The sequence below is a fragment of the Theobroma cacao genome, chromosome 6 (assembly GCF_053813885.1).
Source record: "Theobroma cacao isolate CCN51 chromosome 6, ASM5381388v1, whole genome shotgun sequence".
Lineage (NCBI taxonomy): Eukaryota > Viridiplantae > Streptophyta > Magnoliopsida > Malvales > Malvaceae > Theobroma > Theobroma cacao.
Genome location: NC_142644.1, coordinates 4,383,173 through 4,404,820, shown reverse-complemented (window position 1 = coordinate 4,404,820; position 21,648 = coordinate 4,383,173). Strand labels below are relative to the sequence as shown.

Below are 21,648 nucleotides of genomic sequence, written 5' to 3'. Positions count from 1 at the left end.
TATATACAAATCAAAAAAAAAAATTTATTAAGTTTGATTTTTGAAAATCAAACCGAACTAACCGAATTAGTTCGATTTCGATTAATTTGATTAATTATATAATTCAGTTTGATTTCGATTTTTTTTATGTAGGAGTTTGGTTAGTTTAGTTATTGGATATCCAATAACTGAACTAACCATTTGTATAGCCCTACGTATGAATGACTTGGTCATGGCCCATTAGATGTAGCTAGCTTCCCTCCCACACAAGAGCAAGCTTGAAGCCCATAGATTAAATTTAAAGTTCTAGTTTAAACCCTGGCGACTCGAAGTATCATCCTCACTGAAGATTTGAAAGTTGAAACCTTTCTGCAACTTTTTTGCGGGCGCTATGTTTCAGTCTCAACCTTATTCTTGGTTCAAAATACATTACTCTTGTAGTTGTAAGGGAGTTGAAAGAGAGGTTAATAACTTGATTTACAGATTTGACAATTTTGTTTAAGCAAAGATTAAAGAGGAAGAATAGACCCTGGAGGTGGTGGCACCTCATGAGGCAATAAACAGGATCCAATTTTAACAGCCCAAAAAGACCCATTGTTGTTTCCAAACCTTAACCCAAAAAACATACATAACATCGGTGGCCCATTCAAGAATCAGATTCCCATACGCTCCTGATTTCTTTGACTCTATCCTTGGCAAGTCCCAACTCTGAACTTCCCCTTAGGAAGTAGAGCGGAAAAAAACTAGAACCGCAAATGGGGATGTTGGCAGGCGTAGGGATATTGGTGCCATTCCCATTTTACTACTTGTTATGGACGTATCCTCGGTCATGGGTGAACCTTTGTGGGAAAGGAAGGGACCCATCGAAGGTGATGGCCCTTTTCTCCCATTTCTTCAAGCTGGTGCAGTTCATTTCTCTCTTTTCAGTTTGTTCCCTCTCTTGGCCTCCCCCTCTTTACTTTTGGCCCCTCTTTGCCTTTGGTCAGCTCCTCAACTTCAGGTTAGTCACTCTACATTTCTATACTTTCTTTTTTTTTTTCCTGGTATTTGTTTGGAATTTCTGTCTGTATAACTTAACAAGCTAATATTTCATTAGCACCTTAGTATAGATGTGATCAGGCTTCATTTTTTAAAGCAGCTAGTTACTAACTTGTTGCATATATTGTCTTGGGTGACTATGAAATCATCCCAAATATGTAACAAAATACAGTTTGATTATTGGGGTTCTTCCCTGAGTCAGTTTTTGATTAAGAATAAAAAGTTCATATGCCTGTATATCTATCAGTATATGAGCTGTTTATAGTAGCTATCTTATTGGAATTTTGGTTAACCCCTTTAGGTTTATCATTAGAAAAATAAAGGATTTGGAAAATGAGGAACCAATATAAGTGGAGGAAAGCAGCTGGTATGGTGGCTAAATGGTCTCTCCTTTGGGGAATGCAGTGAGTGAGGTCTTGAGTTTGAAATAACAAGTATTCCTATTTGAAGGAACAAAGAGACAATTGAGAAGTGACACTGTAGACCCTGGAGGTGAAGTTGCTTTAATATAAGAGTAATCAGTGGTCCAAAAATTTCCTCATTTTAGTGCTTCCAATGAAGGTTTTCATGGGTGGAAAGTCTTCATCTCATAGGTGCTGTTTTGGGACTTGTTGGGGCTTCAAAACACTTTACAATGAGCTTTTACTCATTTGATCTTTTCCTAAAGGATTAAGACTGTGCTTTCTGTTGTTGTGGCAAATGATTGGGCATGTGTATAATATTCTTGAGCTGACTATTTAGTCATCTAGAGTTCTATCATGAAATTCGGGAAAGATATTATTTAACTATCACTGCAGCTGTGGAGGCATCACCTGTAATAGTTGTTTGCCTCGTTAGTTTTTATTGTCTATTATTGTGGTGGTTTGCTTTACCTCCCATGACGATATCTTAGACATGAGGATTAAGATGTAGTGACAGTTAATTGACTTGTTGGGTGGGGATTGTTTGCAATATGCTATACCTAGAGCATGGGTTATATGATGTTGAAAGACCCCACAATTTACTACTTTACTCAAATAAGTCCATATATTTGTATTGTGCCAAATAAGCTCCTATCTTATGATTTGAACACAAATAAGCCCTCATGTTGACAAAAATATGTCACTTTTATCATGTGAACTTAACAACTATTAGGCTTATGGCCAGCTAGTCTCCTTTGCGCTTGGATGCTGGTGTGGCTTTTGTTATGTGGCAAAATTGGCTGAATGGGAAATATTCCCTCCTAAGATATTGTCATTTCAATCAGCCAATTTCGTCACGTTAGAAAAGCCAAGTTTGTCATGTGTGCAAAAGATGCCACCTAACATAAGCTTAATGACTGCCAAGGTCACATGTTGTCACGTGACATCTTTTCGTGAATATAAGGGCTTATCTAAGTAAAAATCATATAATAGGGGTTTATTTGGGTACAATAAAAGGAAAAGAGTGTTTTTCTTTTTCTTTTTTTTTTTGAGAATTTTGGGATAGTTCAAGGGCTTATTTAGTATTAGCCCTTATTTTTTATGTTTATCATAAAAGCAAAACTGGTTGTAATAGTTCTTCATTCAAGTTTTGTCCTGTTTCCCTTTACCTCTGGACTGTTAGGTTTAGCTTGTAACCAGACATTGATGATTGTGATATCACATTATTACAATTATTATCAGAGTGCTGAGTACATATGGAGTCTCCAAAGAATCTGATGGCTTATTCTAGAAATTGGAATCCAGAAAAATTCTAATTTGGTCTACTTGGGAAACACTAGGTATTTGTTTAGAAATTTACTAATTCTCTTTCATTCTGCACACAAAAGTTGTAGGACCAGAACCATTTCTGCAAATTACTTCTCTATTGCTCTTCATGTAACAAATTATTTGTTGTCTTCTATTTAGTCTTGCTCTTGTGGGTTTAGGTTGTCCGGTTGACTTGAATGATATGGTGCTATTACTTTATATCACTCTCTTTCTGTGCTGTTCTGAAATGTCATTTATGGTGTGTATCAGCTGCTTTGTGTTGTGCATTTAGGTTGTTAGCTTGAATTGAATTGATGTGATGCTATTTTTCTTCTAGTCTAGATCTACCTCTAGCAGTTTACCAAAATGTAATTTTACAGGGTGTATAAGTTGCTTGGTGAATCTGGCACTTATTATGGTGTACGCTTTGGAAAGAATATTCCCTGGGTAACAGAATTCCCATTTGGGTTCATTAGAGATCCACAGTATGTTGGCAGCATTATGAGTCTTGTTGCATGTCTATCTTGGGTACCCTTCCAATATATTCTCCTCTGGTCACTGGGCTATCTATTTATGATGCACGTTGAATCAACAGAAAATCTGGCAACACGTGCAAAGCCTCTCTCCTGATAGCTGGAGGTTGCACATGACCAGTTAGTGATTTTTTAAGAACTTGCCATGGTAATAATTGGCTAAAGATACTCTTTCTTTTTTGCCTTTTTGTTATTGTATTAGGTCTACAATTTCAGCACCTTCTGCACCATATAAATTTGTTGCATTATAAAGCTCCTCCTTTTGAAGGGCAGTTTCAATTAAATGCCATGGATGGTGGAAAAGTTGTTTGATTTCTATATGCCTTTGTGCTGAATACCTTTTAATGTTCATCTACTATCTAGTAATGTAAATAAGTTACCACCTTTTCATTTTTCTTTTGTTTGTTTTGCTGGAAATAAGTTGCCACTTTGAGGTCTTGATTGTGAAATAAGCTGCCTCACCATTTGGACGACAATTATTTCTTAAGCCAAAATGAACCATGTTTATCAAGATGTTTGAGGCTGAAGGTGCCAGTGGCCCTCTCGAAACAATTCCTGCTGACTGAAGGGATTTGGATACTATGATTATCAGGTGCAGTTCCTGTGCCTAGTTTGAGAGCATGAGCCAGACTGTTATTTGACCTCAAGTCAACCAGGACCTACTTCAGAGTCATTCGCTGACTAGTGTCAATCGTTTAGTTTTCATTCTTGCAATTGAAATATGGAATTTTGGCCTCACCTTATCCCTTTTTATGGTGTTATTATCAGTTTCTAGGTGAAATTCCTGTATAGGCTGTCTGAAGCTGATTGCATTATACTTCAAAGCTGAAGCTAGGAAGAAAGACAATGTATGCCCCACCTTCAAGATGTATATAATTTATTACTTATCTTGCAATATGCAAAATGGAATACAAACAGAAATGAAATGGAAAATAAGGAACAAGATCTGAAGAATCAGTGATCAAAATCTCCTATACTAGAGCAAAGGACATATCAAATATTTGCATGGCTTGTTTAACAGCCTCAACTTCTACATCTCTTAACTTTCCTGTCTTGGATGAGACAATGCTATACTAGAGCAAAGGACATATCAAATATTTGCATGGCTTGTTTAACAGCCTCAACTTCTACATCTCTTAACTTTCCTGTCTTGGATGAGACAATGGCGCATTTCTTCTCTTCTGGATTGGGAACAAAAAGTTTCCCCTTCTGCTTAGAGCAAAACAGACCGATGCTGCACAAAAATAGAATCATAAGTACCAATAGAAATGGTGCTGTATAATAAGTTTTCTTATATTATTATATAAAAAATAAAAAACCTACCTTGGTTTTTCACGTGCACCCGCAAGTTGGATAGCTGCTGTATTTGTAGCAATCACCCCAGCTGAATCATTTATGAGAGCAGCCAGCTACAGAAATGGACCATAGAATGAAGGCTCCAGTGTTAGAATCTGATAGTGTCTTTTACTCGTCATTCTTATTTACTACTTGTTTTATACTTTAAAAAACTATTCTTGCTGGAAGACCAGATGTTTGTTACAACATGGGTTGAGCAAGCACATTGTCATGGTTCCTAAAGAGAAGTAGTGAATCTTCATCGGTTGTGTATTAGAGTACGATTGGGTGTTTAGGTGTTCACATATTTTTTAACTTGTAAAATGTCTTTTTGTGGAGCAAAACTGTGAAGTCCAATTGATCAAAGTGGACAATGCCTTATAGGTTGGTGGACTGTGACACACCATATGAAAGCAAATATTGAAGATAAATCTTGTGATTAATATAATGTTGATCCATATCAAACACATTTCCTACATTAACGCTAGTAAATGAGTGAAATGAGGTTGCAAATGATGTATCACAATACTAATGCAACTAAACTAATAGCTCTCACAGCCCTTCATGTTCATAATGTATGCATCTTTGCAAAAAAGTTAAAAGATGCCTGCCAAGATCAGCCATTAGAGGCTTGCAAACGCTACAAGTCTCGTGAAGTTTCAAATAAAGAGTTTTTCCAAGGAATCATTAGCACAAACTAGTTAAGTCTCTAAAATGAATGAAAGAAGGTGCAAACCTGCCCTGGGGTAGTGATGAACACAATACTAGCATCATCTCCTACGACCTCCTCCACATTTTCTCTTTCTTTCTCATGTGGAATGACCAAAAGTGGCTTAAATCCCCTGTTTGCACAATATAAAAAAAAGAATCAAATTTATGTAAAAAAACTGTGATTAGTTTTCGGAGATGCATGATACATAAGTACAGCATAAGCTGGCCTTCATCAGTAACCAGATTAGCATCATCACAACCACAAACGTCTGTAACTGTCACAATATATTAGAAAAAGAATTAAATGGAGTGTATACCTTATATCCTTGGCGATTTCAGCCCATACTTGAATGGGAAGCAAGCTATCAGTATCACCCCTAGACTGCATTGAAGCCTTTGAATCTGATTCTATTCCATGAATCACAATATATTTTCCTTTCTCTGCACCTGCAGTCCTGTATTTTTCTGCTACAACCTTCTTCAGCTTCCTTGAAATTGACACTCTTAGTGGGCCAACAGAGTGCCTTGGGACACTCCGAAAAGGTCTTCCCAACCAATCAACCATCTGATGGTACCTATACCATACAAGCCCACTTGAAACTAAGAATGAAAAGGAAAATCCTTCCATAATTCTTAAATGTGCTTTTCTCTGTGTTCGCACATGTGCTTCAGTGATATATTGTGCTAGCCAAATTGCTCCAAGGACCAAATGTTTGAATTTCTATGTTGCAAAACTCACATGTTATATCCTCCTTCTGAAAGATTCATACTATCTGCTGTAAAAGTTTCTGATAGAAGTAATCCTGCTCCTGCTGCATTCACATTTGGGTAAATGTAGCTGACTCTATCACGAGCGGTTGTCATAAACAAGAATGCTGCATGGCCTAGCCCCGCCAGTTTGGTTGACAAAACCATGTCATAATACCTACTCTGCGAGAACAGGGCAACATGCATAACAATCTAATCCAGATTGATAGTCCCCTGTAAGTTCTAAATATACAAGACGAGTAAATAAGTTAGAATGCTAAGATCTTTATGTCTATGTCAGACTGTTCAGTATGCAAGGAGTAAATGCAAGTATTAACTTTCAATAATGCCATACCATATAAAATATGATCTTGCTGGGAACCAACTAACCGCTGAGTAAGTTTAGAAGAATAAAAAGCTGAAGTCCCCGGTCACCATGTCTACAACTTTTAACTAGCATAATATCAGCTTTACTGTAGTTTTCATGTGTTCCAACACTTTTTCTTCCCTTTTTCTTTTCCCCTGGAGGATTGGATTAAAAATTTGATAAAATATCACAACTTAGAGAACATACATGAACACGTATCTTCAGCAGGTAATCCTTAGACAAACTGGAAACAAAATGCAAACAAGCTCAATCAGGTGGAGAACCCATATTCTGATTAACTGTATCTTCCTTAGATGGAGAAACAATATTAAGCTTTTGTTTAGTGCTTCTCTTATAAGTATTTAATTTGAAACCAAGACAAAAGTTAAGAAACAGCATGGAAACCTCAAAGCCACCAACCTTAAGAAGTCCAACCATGTCAGTGTATTCAGCAGGCTCAGGCCACTCATCATCAGGATCATAAGCATTAGCCCATCTCACATTCTTGTTCAACTCATAAGTCTGCTTTCCTCTTTCTGATGCCAATACATCCACTTGAACACCAGGGTATCTGACAGAAACAAGACATAACACGAACTATTGCCATCACACAATCCTTCAAACTAACCACATCCACATTTTAAACACTGCAAATTAATACCTGTCCTTGATCAACTGAATAGCAGGAAAAAACAGCAAGTTTTCATAGACACCACCAGAAATCACACAGCAACATCTCCTAACATCACCTCTTATTTTCAAAGGCAATGAAGCCAGCTCCACAGCGAAACCCATTGGGAATTTCAAGAACCCATAAGGGTTATCCGGGTTGTCAGGTGGTCTAGGATCTTCTTCTTGCTTACCATCAGTAAACAACGAACCATACTCCATGTTGGGGTCCTCCCCATCATCAAAAGGGTCTAGCCATGGGTTCTTTTTCTTAGCATTGGTTTGAACACTTGGTCTTTTGGTGCATGGAGAGAGGTCAAGTGGGCTAAAAAATGGTGGCTTGGTGGTGAAGTGGGCAGACGGAATTGAAGGTCGGTTTGTAAGGATTGGATAAACAGTTTTGGGTAACAGAGTAGTAGCCATGGATTTTTTTTTTTGTGCGTGTGTGTAGTTTTTCTTTTCTTCAGTTTGGTTTGTATTTTCTTTGCTGGTTTTTCGAGTTGGAAGGCTTTGTGAGCTTTTTACGGGGCGTTGGGATTTGAATGTGTGGAAGGTAATTGGATAAGTGGGTCCCCAGTTATACTTTTTGCCCTTTATTGCTCTCTGAATTTCTTGGCTGAGGTTGTCATTGTATATTGGGGATAATTACATAACAACACTGGATAGTATTACGAAGAAATGGTTAGAAATAACCTTCCTTACAAAGTGATTTTAGAAATAATCATTTATTTAAAATTTATCTATTTTTATTCAAATTTAATATGAGTAGATCAAAATATCTTTGAAAATATTTTTTAGTAAATTAATCTTCCGATATCTCTATCTTACCATAGAGAAATTAAATATTTAACTATTTCAGCTCTTCTAACTCTCTGAACTCTTTCAGCTGAACTATATTAGCTCTCCTTTTACATTTCTGAACTGTATCAGCTCTGTCAGCTCTCTCAACTCTCTATTGAACACCATCTTCATTGCGCTGTGATCTATTTCTCGACATTTGATCATATCGTAGTCGATATACAGACCATAGAGCAGAAATGACATCAAAGTATGTTATTGGGTTTATTGTTGTAACCCATTAATTCCTGAAACTTTGTGTGTAAATTAGAATATTGCTTAGAGTTGTTACACGGCATGCTTGTAAAAAATATATTAAAACAAAAAAAATTATATGTTTTAGTATATGGCTTGCAGTAAAATTTGTTTATACATGAGGTGTAGTAAACATGGCGTCTAGCAAAATCATTAGAACATTGCCTAGAGTTGTTACACGCCATGCATGTAACATCTCTAATGCACATAGCGTGTAAAAACTATATTGTAATAACATGTTTTAGTACATGATATGTAACATTTTTATTGAAAATGGCGTGTAATATTTTTTTTAGCATGACGTGTAAGAAAAATTTTTCAACATGGCGTGTAACAACATGTTTTCAACAGGGCGTGTGGCAAAATTTTAGAACACATCATATAATGTGTAAATTGACAAACTTTTTTTTTTCCAAAATTTCAATGGCGTTCCAATTGTGCGACTTGTGATAAGGCACGATGGTCAGTGGGTAGATGACATTTATAAGGATGGTGAGTCATGAATGTGGGGGGTTAGGAATGATTTGTCGTTTGCAGGCTTGATGAAGCTAGTTGAAGATATTGTTGGGGTAAATTCAAAAATTCACAAGACTAAGTTACATGCATTGATTAGTACACCTAGAGAGCTATCACTCCCAATTATCAAGGACAATGAGAATGTTGCATTAATTTTGCTGGAATAGAAGAATGTTCTGGCAGTGTACGTCACCATTAAAGAATGCCATACAAATGTTATGTCACATGATAAAGTTGTACAACATGGTAATCACCTTAATCAAAATGAGATTTATAGTGCTTCACATATACCACAACATTCGGTCCCTAACCCACAACAATGGCAATTGACGTATGCACAAGAGTTGGTGTAACCTAGTAGACACACGACATTCACAGAACAGTTGGCTGCACAATTTCGATCATCATATGCATTGAACCAATTACTTGCTTCTGTCCAATAAATGCAACAATCGGGTGAAATTATAGAGGGTGTAATGCCATTTTCAAATGAGATTGTGATACTTTAGGACAACACTAAGACGTTGAAGGATGACACTATGACGTTCGAGGATAATGTTACATCTGGTGAGGGAAATGAGGATTTGTTCCCTACCAATGAAGATAGATTTGATGACAATTCACATGACGAGCCTGATGAATGGCATGATGATAGTTTAGACGATGACTAGCTTTATGACAATGACATTCCAAATTGCAATAATGTGGAAGGTGAAACAGAACATGTTAGAGATGTTGATGTAAGAGATGTTCAGTGTGATAACCCCATATACAATAACCCCATCGTTAGTGACAACGACATTTGTTCATCTAAGACATTGCTCGATGACAATTATTAGGAAAAAAAAAACGTAGGGATATCTTGTACGTGGCTAATTCTAGGTGTAGAAAAGTTCTCTTTCTAAACAATTATCACTGAAGAGTCGACATGTGCCAATGATCGCTTATATAAAGAAAAAATGTTTTCCTCAAAAGTGGAGTTGAAACGAGCTTTGAACATGTTGGCTCTAAAAGAGTAGTTTATGATCAGAGTAAAAAGGCCATGTAAAGGTCGTTTTGAGGTTGCTTGTAAGGACAAGGCATGCAAGTTCGACGTACGTGCAATGAAGTTACCTAAAGGAGAATATTGGCAAGTTCGAACCTTCCACAAAAGACACACATGTATTGTTGATGGTTTGCATGGGCGATTTTAAATTACGAGTGCGAAGATGATTGGTGAAGTTATGTCACACAAGCTTCAGGCTAATGAAATAGCATTGAGACCGAAGTACATAATTGGTGAGATAAGGGTTCAGTGGGGATTAGGATGCTTATATGGTAAGGCCTGGCAAGCGAAGGAATATGCAAAAAGGCTTGTTTTCAGTCCCCTTGAGGAGTCATTTCAACTACTACCCTCGTATTTTTATATGTTAAAACAAGAAAATCCCGACATAAGCACTACAGTGGCTACTGATAAGGCACAACGATTCAAATATTGTTTCTGGTCATATGAGGCTTGTATTTAGGGGTTTAGAGATGTAATGTGTCCTATAGTTGCAATTGATGTGACACATTTGAAAGACATATTCAAAGGTGTTCTGTTTGTCCCTGTATGCAAAGATGCAAACAAGTGCGTATATCCAGTTGCATTTGGCATAGGCCATGTTGAGGACGAAGACTTGTGGTTGTCCTAAAAACACTATGTTCATTTCTGATTAGCATCTCGACATTCAAAAAACAATCCAAAATACATACATAAAAGTGCATCACGATTTATATGGTTACCATTTGAAGAAAAACTTTAAAAATAACTTCAAGCGCGGTGATGTTTCAATGATTTTCACCCTTGCTCGATACTGCTATAAGGTTTTTTATTTCAATAGACATATGAACCTGCTCAAGTAGATTCACACAGGAGCTTACTCTAATCTTATGAGAATAAGCCTTGACAGATGGGCACATGCACGATCATCGGTAAGGAGATACCAACTCATGACATCCAACATTGTGAAATGTGTTAACTCATGCTTCAAGCATGCAAGACAAATTAAAAAATGTTCAAATAAACTTACGAAGAATATTGTATCAAACACACATGCACGGGTGTTGTACAACTTGAACTTTGACCTTGTAAGTCACTTACATAGTACACTGAGGCATGCATCAATTTGTTCACTTCTCATTTCCTCTTGAGGATCCTCTAATGAGTTGAAAAGTAAAGCCCTTGATCCTTTAAGATCTTGACGTTAGGGCTATACATGTAATAGAATGAATTTCAGAAGGCTAGTAGGGTTAATATTTCATTCAAAAACAATATTTGCAATGTTATTTATGAGGTTACCTCACACACTCGTCTTTCTTGAAAGCTTCGTATGCTTCCACCATTAAGTTCTTGACATCCTTGTAGTTCATCAATGGGTCAACATATAAGCTTGCCATGTATTTGTTGGCCATTGTGACACGTGCCCATTCAGTTGAGTCTAAAATTAGTGCTTCATGATGTTGGACATCAAACGACTCTGGTGACAACAACCATGATGTGTTGCCTTTAGAAGTGCTCTAAGGATTATGGTCTCCTTCAACTTAAGTTGATTCAAGGTTTTCATCCACTCCCCCAACTGCCCTGACAACCACATCGACCTGAGGAACATGGTTTCCTTTAGTCTGAACTAATTCAAGGTTCCCATCCCCTTCCTCAGCTGCCTCGACAACCTCATCGGCCTGAGAAACATGGTCTCTTTCAGCTTCAATTGATTCAAGGTCCCATCCACTTCTGTAGCTGCATCGACAACCACATTGGCCTGAAGAACATGGTTTGCTTCAGCATTAACTGATTGAAGGGTCACATCCCCTGCCACAGCATCATCAACAACATCATCGACATGATTTACATGGTCTTATTCAACGCCATGGTCAATGTCTTCATCGTCAACACCGGTTTCATCATTTTATCCATCATCAGCATTATCGTGCTTCTCACCATCATGGTGAGATGAAGCACCACCCTATAGAATGAGACAAATGATAAAATCTATTAACTCATAAAATACCCTAAACCAAAAATAAAAAATAAGACTACAATAGCTAAACGTAAACCACCAACATATGAGGGAAGTTAGAATAGCGTACTTGTAATATCATGTCTTTTAGAATTCGACCAGTAATACGGTCCTCAAACGTCCATATTGCATCCTTCAATGATTGAATTGAAGCCTTCAACTCCAACATGTCTCTTCTATGCTATCGCATGACCCGTCGCAGCTAACGAGTTATAACTACACTATCATTCACTATCATCAAATGGGTCAACTACAATAACAAATATTACTGTGTTATTTGATAATCAAATATGAAATTGTTGAAAATAAACTATAAGAACCGTCTTTATCTGCAAATCGTGACCATTATGTGTTGGAGCAGGTCCTGTCAGTCGTTAAAGAGTTGTCGTTGCATGGGTTAACTGCAATAACAGATTTACTATGTTATTTGATAATCATTTATGGAATTGTTGCACATAAACCATAAGAATCGCCCTTTTCGACAGATCGTTACCACTGTGCATCTGAGCAGGTCTTGTCGGTTATTGAGGAGATGTCGTCGTATGAGTCAACTGTAATAACATATATTACTGTGTTATTTGATAATCATATATGGAATTGTTGAATATAAACCATTAGAACCGTCCTTACCGACAGCTGGTTACCACTGTGTGTCTGAACAAGTTTTGTCTATCGTTGAAGAGATGTCGTCACATGGGTCAATTGTGATAACAGATATTACTGTGTTATTTAATAATCAAATATGGAATTGTTAAACATAAACCATAAGAACCGTCCTTACCAGCGATTCACTTACATTGCCATGGTCGTCTCTTTCCTCCATCAACTCAAGGCCTGAATGCTCCTCACTTTCAGTAACCGCGGTGCGCCTTTGCTTAATGCTAGTGGTTCTTTTCTCCTTCAGGTTTCTCCTATTTACCCTCGCACTTGAACCCCATTCCGCTTGATCCTCCATGTGTCTTATTGACACGTATTGGTGCCCCTTAGATAGGGGGAAATAGATGTCCACTCAATATTCCCGTGTGGCCTCCTCCGAGGTGGGCTCCAAGGCTTTGTGTGCCCACAACTGCAAAAAACGTATTTTGATATATTTTTTTATAAATATTATACGAATTCATAGCACAAATTATTAGTTGTTGAGATAACTCACCTGTTGAGATGACTCAAACTTCTCAACTGCCTTGTAGAAGTTTTTCAGCTTCTGATTGCATTGTCATCTGCACATACGTGGGTAGACGTCATCCTTCAGAGCAGATGGGGCAACTAATTTTTGAAAAGCAAGAATCACCTCCATTGCCCAGAATTGCAAGTGAAATGTAACCATTATCATATCGTAAATGATAAACAAGTGCAACCATAAATTATTAAGTCAAAATGAAATTGAAAAATGTTACGTTGCAGTACTTGTATCACTTACACAAATTCGTAAATGTTGTATCGTAAACGATTATCCTTCTGCAAGTTTGTGACAAGCACTTCGAACCCCTTCAATAGGTAGTCCTTGGTCAGCCTCCAAATATAGTGACCCCAAGGGAAGACATTCCACGCATCAATGTCCTTCACCAAAGACAAAAGCCAAGGCGTCACCCGTCTACAGTAATCTTGACCAAATAAAATATTATTCGCGATCAAGAATAGTGCCATCTTGGTTGTGTCCCCTAGTGGTTAAAAATTGCCTCCTCAGAATGTATCAAGCAACACTTGCAACCAAACACTACTACTACTCGTTCTAGTATCTTGCATGAATTCCATCGAGAACAATCTCGTACGATCGTTTGAGTACATCGGGCAGTAGGCCAAACTATAGTCCTGTGATAAGGCAGAACTCTTACTTTGATAAACGCGCTTTGCTCATGCCAATAGCAATTCATAACTCATGGTCAATTGACTCTGTTTCAATGATTCAACGAACCATGATGTTCTACAGGAGACCAGTGCAAAAGTAGCCTTGTGGATAGACGTCCAATAACATTCTGAAGCACATACACTTGTCCGCATCATACTCCCTTTTCTCTTAAAGAATCTTGTTGATGTAATGCAGTTGCAACCACTTATAGTGGGTGTTAACGGAGACCTTAAATGCCCATTTCTCCCTCAACACAACAAGTAAAGTGTCAAGGTTATCATACTTTTTGAACTCCATCTGCAAAACATAGTACACATGCACGTGTGAGATAGACCAAAAAACAGTTAACCCATAATGTGCAACACACTAGAATGAAAAAAGAAATATATGTTGTTACACGTTATGTATACCAAGTAAAATATTGTTACACGCTACGCAAACCAAGTAAAATGTTGTAACACGCCAACCGATGCCATGTCATGACATGCCAACTATAATTACTAATTTGTTACACGAAATGCCATGACAACTATGCGGTCACCACACGCCATACATGTAATGCTACCTTAAACCCATAAACATTTAACCCACAACATTCTAGATTGAAGAAACATATGTTGTTACACGTTATGCAGACCAAATAAAATGTTGTTACATGCCAATGCTGAGCCATGTCGTGACACGCCAACTATAATTACTGATTCATTACACAAACTACCCTAAAATACCCACTTTGGTGACATATTAAGGATTATGGCGACTATGCAGTTTACACACAATACACCAGACGAAAGCTAAAAACCCTAAAATAGTTAACCCACTACACTCCAGATCAAAAACCTTTTTATTCTTGTTACATGATATGCAGGCTCCTTAAAAATTTTTGGTACGACCTTAAACCATGTCAATAAAAATGTTGTAGTTCTCTCCACAATTTACCCAAAAACCATAAAACCAAGAAGAAAACAATTAAACATATCACAGGCAAAAACAAAAACATTTCATAGAGTAACCCAGTAAAAATTTACCAAACAAAAAAAAGTTTTAATTGATGACTGACTGACTAACCTCTTAAAGCAGAACCGACATTGTTGCTATGATGTCATTAACTTTGCTCAAAATGAAGTCAAACAATCTAGTCCCTTTAGGAATGATGAATGAATCAAACTCTCTTACTTCCTTCACATAGCTGTTTGCGAATGCTGAAAATATAATAAAATGAGATGGCCTTTTAAACACCTCAAACGCTAATATGCATGCCATGGAATTTCAAATGGTTTCTTTATTTGTTCACATTTTTTTCTATTTAAATTTATGACATGTCTTATATTCAAGCCATGGTGTGTCACATATTCCATCCATGGCGTGTCATAAATTCTCACCATGTCGTGTCACACATTCTCACCATGTCGTGTCACACATTCTTACCATGCCATGTCACACATTTCCACCTTGGCATGTCACAAATTCTAAACCCTTCCATGTCACAGCCGTGTCATATATTCTCACCATGGCATGTCACATTCTCACATTGGTGTGTCACATATTCTCACCATGTCGTCTCACATATTCCCTCTATGGCATGTCACATTTTCCTTTCATAGCGTGTCACAAACTTTAAACCCTGCCATGTCACATATTCTCACCATGTCATCTCACATATTTTCTCCACAATGTGCCACATATTCTCACCATACCGTGTCACAAATTCTCACCATGACGTGTCACACATTCCCACCATGGCTTGTCATAAACTCTAAACTTGTCGTGTCACAGCCATGTCACACATTCTCACTATGGCGTGTCACAAACTCTAAACCTTATCGTGTCACATATGGCCTAGTATAGCATGACTAGTTTATGCTTTGGTTTCACATCTTCTTCTTTTCAATTCACCACCATATCAGGGATTTATGGCTTTACATCATTCTCAAAACTTTGGATTCATCATGACCAGTTCCTAGTTTGGTTTAATATCAACCTTCTTTTACTATCTGAAACCCATTTTCAACGGAATACAATAATGCACATTAACAACAAAACACTAAACCACATTCTCAATGAATATGGCATTCAAATCACTAAACCCATAAAAAAATTGACGTTGACTCACTGACTTACCGTGTAATAATTGTAAACTTGTTCAAACATTTTCCTATCCCAAACCTTAAATCAAAAGATCGTTCAATAGACCTTCAGTGTAATATGCATGGTGTTTTTGTTTACGACGATGTCTGAAATACCAGAAAAACCATCTCTTGCAACATGATTTTGTTTTGCACAAGCTTATAAAAAAAAGGATGTTTTGCACAAAATTAAAGGGAACAAATTTTGTGCAGATTTATTTTTCTCAATATGCACGTGAATAAGAGTACGCATCAATGAAGAGGTCTCATTAAGAGCATTTTTATCCCAAAATCTCATCTTTTGGCTAAAAACAGTTAAAATTATCTGAAGGGCTATTTTCAAAAACACCTTATATTATAATGCAAAAAAAAATTTTACCCTAGTATTAGCCTAGTAGCCTTAGCGGATTTCAATTGAATCATTAGTGCAGTCAGTTTTTAAATTTTTTTATTTATTTTTATGGATATGAAATTGTAAATATATAAGTTTGTCAACCTATTCAAATCAAATAATTTGGCTTGGCATAATGGTAAGTCATTTAAGTTAAATTTTAGACGCTTGAGTTTAATTCCTTATAGAGTAAACCAAAATTTCCTTATATAGTAAAAGATGCATTACTTTGCCTAAAGAGTATAATTGTTTACTTTGATTTTTCTTTTAATTTGTTGATTCAATTTGAACATTTATGTAATATGTACATTTCTTAAAATCCTACTAGAATATTTTGTATTATTGTATACAATATATTATGGTCTTATAGAGTAAAATATGCATTGCTTAACTACTTGAAGAGTATAATTTTTTACCTTGAGTTTTCTTACAATTTGTTGATTCGATTTGAGCACTTATGCAATATGTCATAGGTTAACATGAAAAGTTGAATAAGAATGTAATTAAAATATTTAGAAATTTTCAATAGTCTTATCTTACTTTTTCAAATTAAATAGGTACAAAATGATTGCTAGAACCATTGACATAAATTTAGTTATTCGATAAATTTGAAAGTATGAAAGCATGTTGAGCACAACTTACAATACCAAATGTGAAAATCTAATATTAATTTTCTTTCTACTTTATATCTATAGGGGAAAAGCTAGGATTTCAAATTTGGAGTAAAATTAAAAAATTCAATATTTGAGGATGAAACTATAAAATTTTAAAAAAATCAAAGATAAAATTATAAATATTTAAAACAAAACAAAACAAAATTTATAAATTTTTGAAACTTTAAGGGGGTGGAGTGTCACGGTCCGCAGATCCGTGATTAGTCCAACCCATATGAACTGTCATGCTAGTCTACATGCAGGGGTCCATTAGTTGTTGCCTTGGCAGCCAAGTAAAGTATTTTAGGGCAACTAGAATACTTTCCAAAAATAAAGTCTTGTTGATTACTTGCTCATCAAGGAGACATAGTTTTAGGACTTTACTTTCATATTTAATTTTACTTGCATACCAAGTTTATGTCAAGTAGGCTATTATAAATAGCACCCTTAGGAGTTATTGTAACGCAATCAAATCAAGTTTGCCGAATCTAGCAATTTACTTTGTGCTTAAATCTTAGGTACTTTGTTTTTTCTCGTTGCAGCAATAATACTTATTTATTCTCACTAATCTCTTTTTTCATACTTATTTGTTTCACATTTTCGAGTCGTTCCTCAAGGAACCTCGTTTAGGCTTGCTTAGTCTCTTGAACATGAAACTATAATGCCTCACAGAACTTGGCTAAAGTTTCAAACCCGTGACAGTTGGTATCAGATTAATGCTTTCCAAAGCTAGGTATTACACGATTTGAAGATTGAGAAAGAGAATGACATCAATTGTTGACCAGACCACATCCAGCTTGAACACCTTGGTTCAAAATAGTGTGAATGTTGCAAATAGGGAAACTGCGCACACACGTGCTGTAAAGTGTTACGAGTCTGAGGACATCTTACGAGCACTGGATAACTGCATATCTCGCTGTGAGACAATTATCAATCACGAAGTGTGGAGCAACTTTGAACGGGTCGAAGACAACGTTGAGCAGCTAGGGTCTAATAACAATGAGCTTCACAAAGGATGACACAACATGGTGGATTCGTTAATTCGCCATGATGAAGGGCTAGATGAATTAATGGCAGACAAGTACAAAAGACATGTTCCACGACTTCCTTACGAGGCAAAAAAGATATGATTAACTAAGGTTTGACACTACTTACGCCTCAAGCTCAAATTCTGTGTGTATTGTAAATGGAGACACTGCACATATAGGAGCCGTGTACTTGGATGACACTAGCCAACTGCGAGTCAGTAATCCACACAGCAAAACACATCTCAACTTGGAAGTGTTCTCAAGACAATTGGAGAAAAGCTACCTCAAACACACCTACAACGCTTGTGGTGAACCTGATGAAGACTTGTTGTGCAAAGAGACCACGAGGCAAAGAGGGCATTGCCTAAATCAAGTGGGGGAGAATGTCATAGTCTACAGATCTGTGACTAGTCCAACCCCGTATGAATGATCGAGCTAGTCCACATGTAGGGGTCCATCAACTATTGCCTTGGCAGCTAAGCAAAGTATTCTAGGGCAACTAGAATACTTTCTAAAAATAAAGTATTCCTTGTTGATTACTTGCTCATCAAGGAAGCATAATTTAAGGACTTTACTTGTACTCCAAGGAAGTCTAGGTTAGATACTTCCATATTTACTTTTACTTGCATACCAAGTTTAAGTCAAGTATGCTATTATAAATAGCACCCTTAGGAGTCATTGCAAGGCAATCAAATCAAGTTTGCCAAATCAAGAAATTTACTTTGTGCTTAGATCTTAGGTACTTTGTTTTTCTCTCATTGCAGCAATAATACTTATTTATTCTCCCCAATCTCTTTCTTCATACTTATTTGTTTCACGTTTTCTCGTTGTTCCTTAAGGAACCTCGTTTAGGCTTGCTTAGTCTCTTGAACATGAGACTATAGCGACGCACAAAACTTGGCTAAAGTTTCGAACTCGTGACATGAGGACCCTATTAGCCCCCCCATCTTTCTGCCTCTATATGTCTATTTATATTGATGAATTGGAAAACTTATATTCAAATTGTAAATAAAATTTTATGTTATAATTTTGTTTTATTTTAAAAGTGATTAATTTTTTACTCTGAATCGAATCATTAACTCGATCTATAACTTTGTATGATTGCTCTTTAGCCACCCCTCTTACAAAATCCTAGATTCACCATTATTTAAGCCTTAGTTTTCTAATGTTAATCTCTATATTTTCTCTCATTTTACCTAAATGTCTACTTTTTACCTCTCTTTTTATAGTTTTATTTTAAAATCTTTGTTCAATTATTCTTAAAATTTTAGTAATTTCTTTTCAATATCCTATTTACATGGTGTTATTTTTCACTTTCTATTGAGATCTTCGAGCAAAAACATATTCAATACTAAAATTAATATAGAAATAAATCATACACAAATTTAATATGATTCAGTACCCTTTATCTACATCTACAGATAAAAGAAAAAAAAATCAATTACAAACGTAGAGATTACAAAAAGTATAAAAAAATCATAAATAAACACTAAACCCAAGCCTCGAGATAAACCTAGTTTGCATACTAACTAGTATTTAAACCCCATGGAATACCCTCTATCGCATATAACTCCTTAACATAATAATGCAACAAACAGTCTAAGGCATGTGCAGGAGGTAGTATGTGATATGGACTTAGGCAGGTGTTTATGAGATTTTTGGATTTGATTTCCCTTGTGTTTTAAGATGATGTGTGTGGGGTCTACAGGAAAGGGCAAGTTTTTTTATTTGGGTTTGTCTTGAAGGAAGAGTGATTGTTTTGTATATGGGATTTATGCTTTTTTGAGCAATCTGGTTGTACCATGATGGAAGGTTAAGTTTCTGAGTTAACTTGTTTTGTATATAAAAAAAATACATATGACTCACTAAAAAAAACAAAAGTTCTTGCATGAGAGTTTCACCGCCGTTGGCACTTTCTCTAAACCCTTAACCCTTTTCTCCTATTGAAAGACAAAGTGAGAGAGAGTAAATGTAATAAATTGAGAATGTGTTTGCATGGTCTTACCAAGATATGCCAGAGTTGAGTATGAATATTGTGGTGCATAAGTTATCTTTGAAGACATAGTGCAAATCGATTCAATAGAAATTAAGATGAATGGAACTGAAAATGTTATTCAAAATCAAAAAAGAAGTGACAAAGCAATTTGATGCAGGATTCTTAGAGGTGGCTAAGTATCTAGAGTGGGTGGCCAATGTAGTCCTTGTTCCCAAAAAAGATGGAAAAGTTTGAATGTGTGTATATTATAGAGATTTGAATAGAGTGAGCCCAAAAAACAACTTCCTTTTGCCTCATATTGATACTCTTGTTGATAACACAACCAAGTATTCCTTATTTTCGTTTATTGATGGATTTTCAAGATACAATCAAATCAAAATGGATCCAGAAAACATGGAGAAGACTATATTTATGACAATGTGGGGCACATTGTGCTATAAAATAATGCTTTTTTGCTTGCAAAACGTCAAACCTACTTATAAAAGAGCTATAGTGACTCTTTTCCATGACATAATGTGTAAAGCCTAACCTTATAAAATACTTGTCATGACATACATGTGATGATAGCATGATTGCATGCTAGGAAAGTCTCGAAAAATTTAAAAAGATAGGTTTGTACCTAGAGGTACAACAAAGTTGATTTAAGCCTCGAACTAGATCAAATAGAAATTTTAAGGTGAAATTAAGAGCTTCACAATCCAAGGATGACTCCAAATGGTAATTTAGAGTCAAACCGAAATTTTCACTATCTAGGGGCAAAATGGTCATTTACCACTTAGGGACAAAATAGAAATTTTTAGAAAATATTTTTTGGCCCCATTTGACTTATTGGAGTAGGATTTGAGTATTGAAGTATGATTTGAGGTTGAGAAGTGAAAAAAAATTATAATCCATGTATTTTTCGAAGCATAGGGGTAAAATGATAATTTTACCACCCCAGGTGTAAAATTATAATTTTACACACCCAACACTTGTCCAGCACATGGATTTTATCCAATATTATCATGAATAATTAAAGAAAATTTAAGTGGTGGAGAGAGATTGCTTGATTGTTAAGTTTAAAAAAATAGACCAATGGGATGGTGACATGTGTCAAGTTTATATCCATTTATTTTTTTTAGCATTAAAATCAGCAAAAATCAGCCTATTTTCTTCATTATGGCCAGCCAAAGCATGAAGTGAAGAAGAACAAAGAAAGAACAAAACCTAGGTGGGAAAATTGAAGAAAAAGTGTGGGATTTCAAGAGATTAAGCTAATAAAGGTAAAATTTTGTATTTTATCTTGTGATTTACACTACCCATGCTTTCTTTTTCATTTTCCATGCTTAGAACTCAAGTTTTCATGATGAACCCATGCTGGCCAAATTTGAGAGGAGAGGTTTTGAGCATTGATTTTGCTAGATTTCAAGTTAATTAAGTGTTTTTGGTTGTTTAGTAATGGAAAGTATGAAAATCTAGCAAGAAATCACTTTGTTCTTGTAAAACCCGACCCTATAAACACATGTCATGACATACATGCACTGAGTAGCATGTTATTACGCTAGGAAAGTCTTTAAGAATAGACGAAATCCGTTATTGTACCTAACGGTACACTTGAGTTGATTTAACCTCGAACTAGTTCAAATAGGAATCGTAGGATGAAATTTAATATTTTACAGTCCAGGAATGACTAAAACTGATTGTTCGGAGTTCGAGGGTTCATTTGGGGAAAAATTGAAAATTTTGATGTTTAGGAGCAAAATCGTCATTTTGCCACCTAAGATAATAATTTGATCATGGAGTGAAATTTTTGACCAAGATTAACTATTTGGAGTATAATTTAATGATAGGAAGTGAAAAGGTTTAATTCCGGTGATTTCTGGGGTGTAGGGTTA

The 21,648-nt window shown here is 36.0% G+C and overlaps 2 protein-coding genes across 2 annotated transcripts; one reads left to right on the top strand and one right to left on the bottom strand.

Annotated features, from left to right (window-relative positions):
* Window positions 1-635: 635 nt before the first annotated feature.
* On the top strand, window positions 636-3,655 carry PLMT (phospholipid N-methyltransferase). The gene is made up of 2 exons (XM_007023375.3): window positions 636-979; window positions 3,107-3,655. Exons 1-2 carry the CDS (start codon window positions 735-737, stop codon window positions 3,354-3,356), a joined length of 495 nt encoding a protein of 164 aa, XP_007023437.1. The 5' UTR covers window positions 636-734; the 3' UTR covers window positions 3,357-3,655.
* A 455-nt stretch (window positions 3,656-4,110) lies between these two features.
* Window positions 4,111-7,628, bottom strand: PNSB1 (NDH-dependent cyclic electron flow 1). The gene is made up of 7 exons (XM_007023374.3): window positions 7,081-7,628; window positions 6,840-6,990; window positions 6,045-6,235; window positions 5,623-5,880; window positions 5,331-5,436; window positions 4,583-4,668; window positions 4,111-4,493 (listed from the first exon to the last, which is right to left on the bottom strand). Exons 1-7 carry the CDS (start codon window positions 7,509-7,511, stop codon window positions 4,328-4,330), a joined length of 1,389 nt encoding a protein of 462 aa, XP_007023436.1. The 5' UTR covers window positions 7,512-7,628; the 3' UTR covers window positions 4,111-4,327.
* Between the last annotated feature and the right edge of the window lie 14,020 nt (window positions 7,629-21,648).

Bases quoted from the DNA above. Each gene is read 5' to 3' on its own strand.
- PLMT (XM_007023375.3), top strand. From the start codon at position 735: ATGGGGATGTTGGCAGGCGTAGGGATATTGGTGCCATTCCCATTTTAC. The intron at 980-3,106 runs GTTAGTCACTCT...GTAATTTTACAG, and splicing joins GGTCAGCTCCTCAACTTCAG to GGTGTATAAGTTGCTTGGTG.
- PNSB1 (XM_007023374.3), bottom strand. From the start codon at position 7,511: ATGGCTACTACTCTGTTACCCAAAACTGTTTATCCAATCCTTACAAAC. The intron at 6,991-7,080 runs GTATTAATTTGC...TGTTTCTGTCAG, and splicing joins ATTCAGTTGATCAAGGACAG to ATACCCTGGTGTTCAAGTGG. The intron at 4,494-4,582 runs GTAGGTTTTTTA...ATTTTTGTGCAG, and splicing joins GGTGCACGTGAAAAACCAAG to CATCGGTCTGTTTTGCTCTA.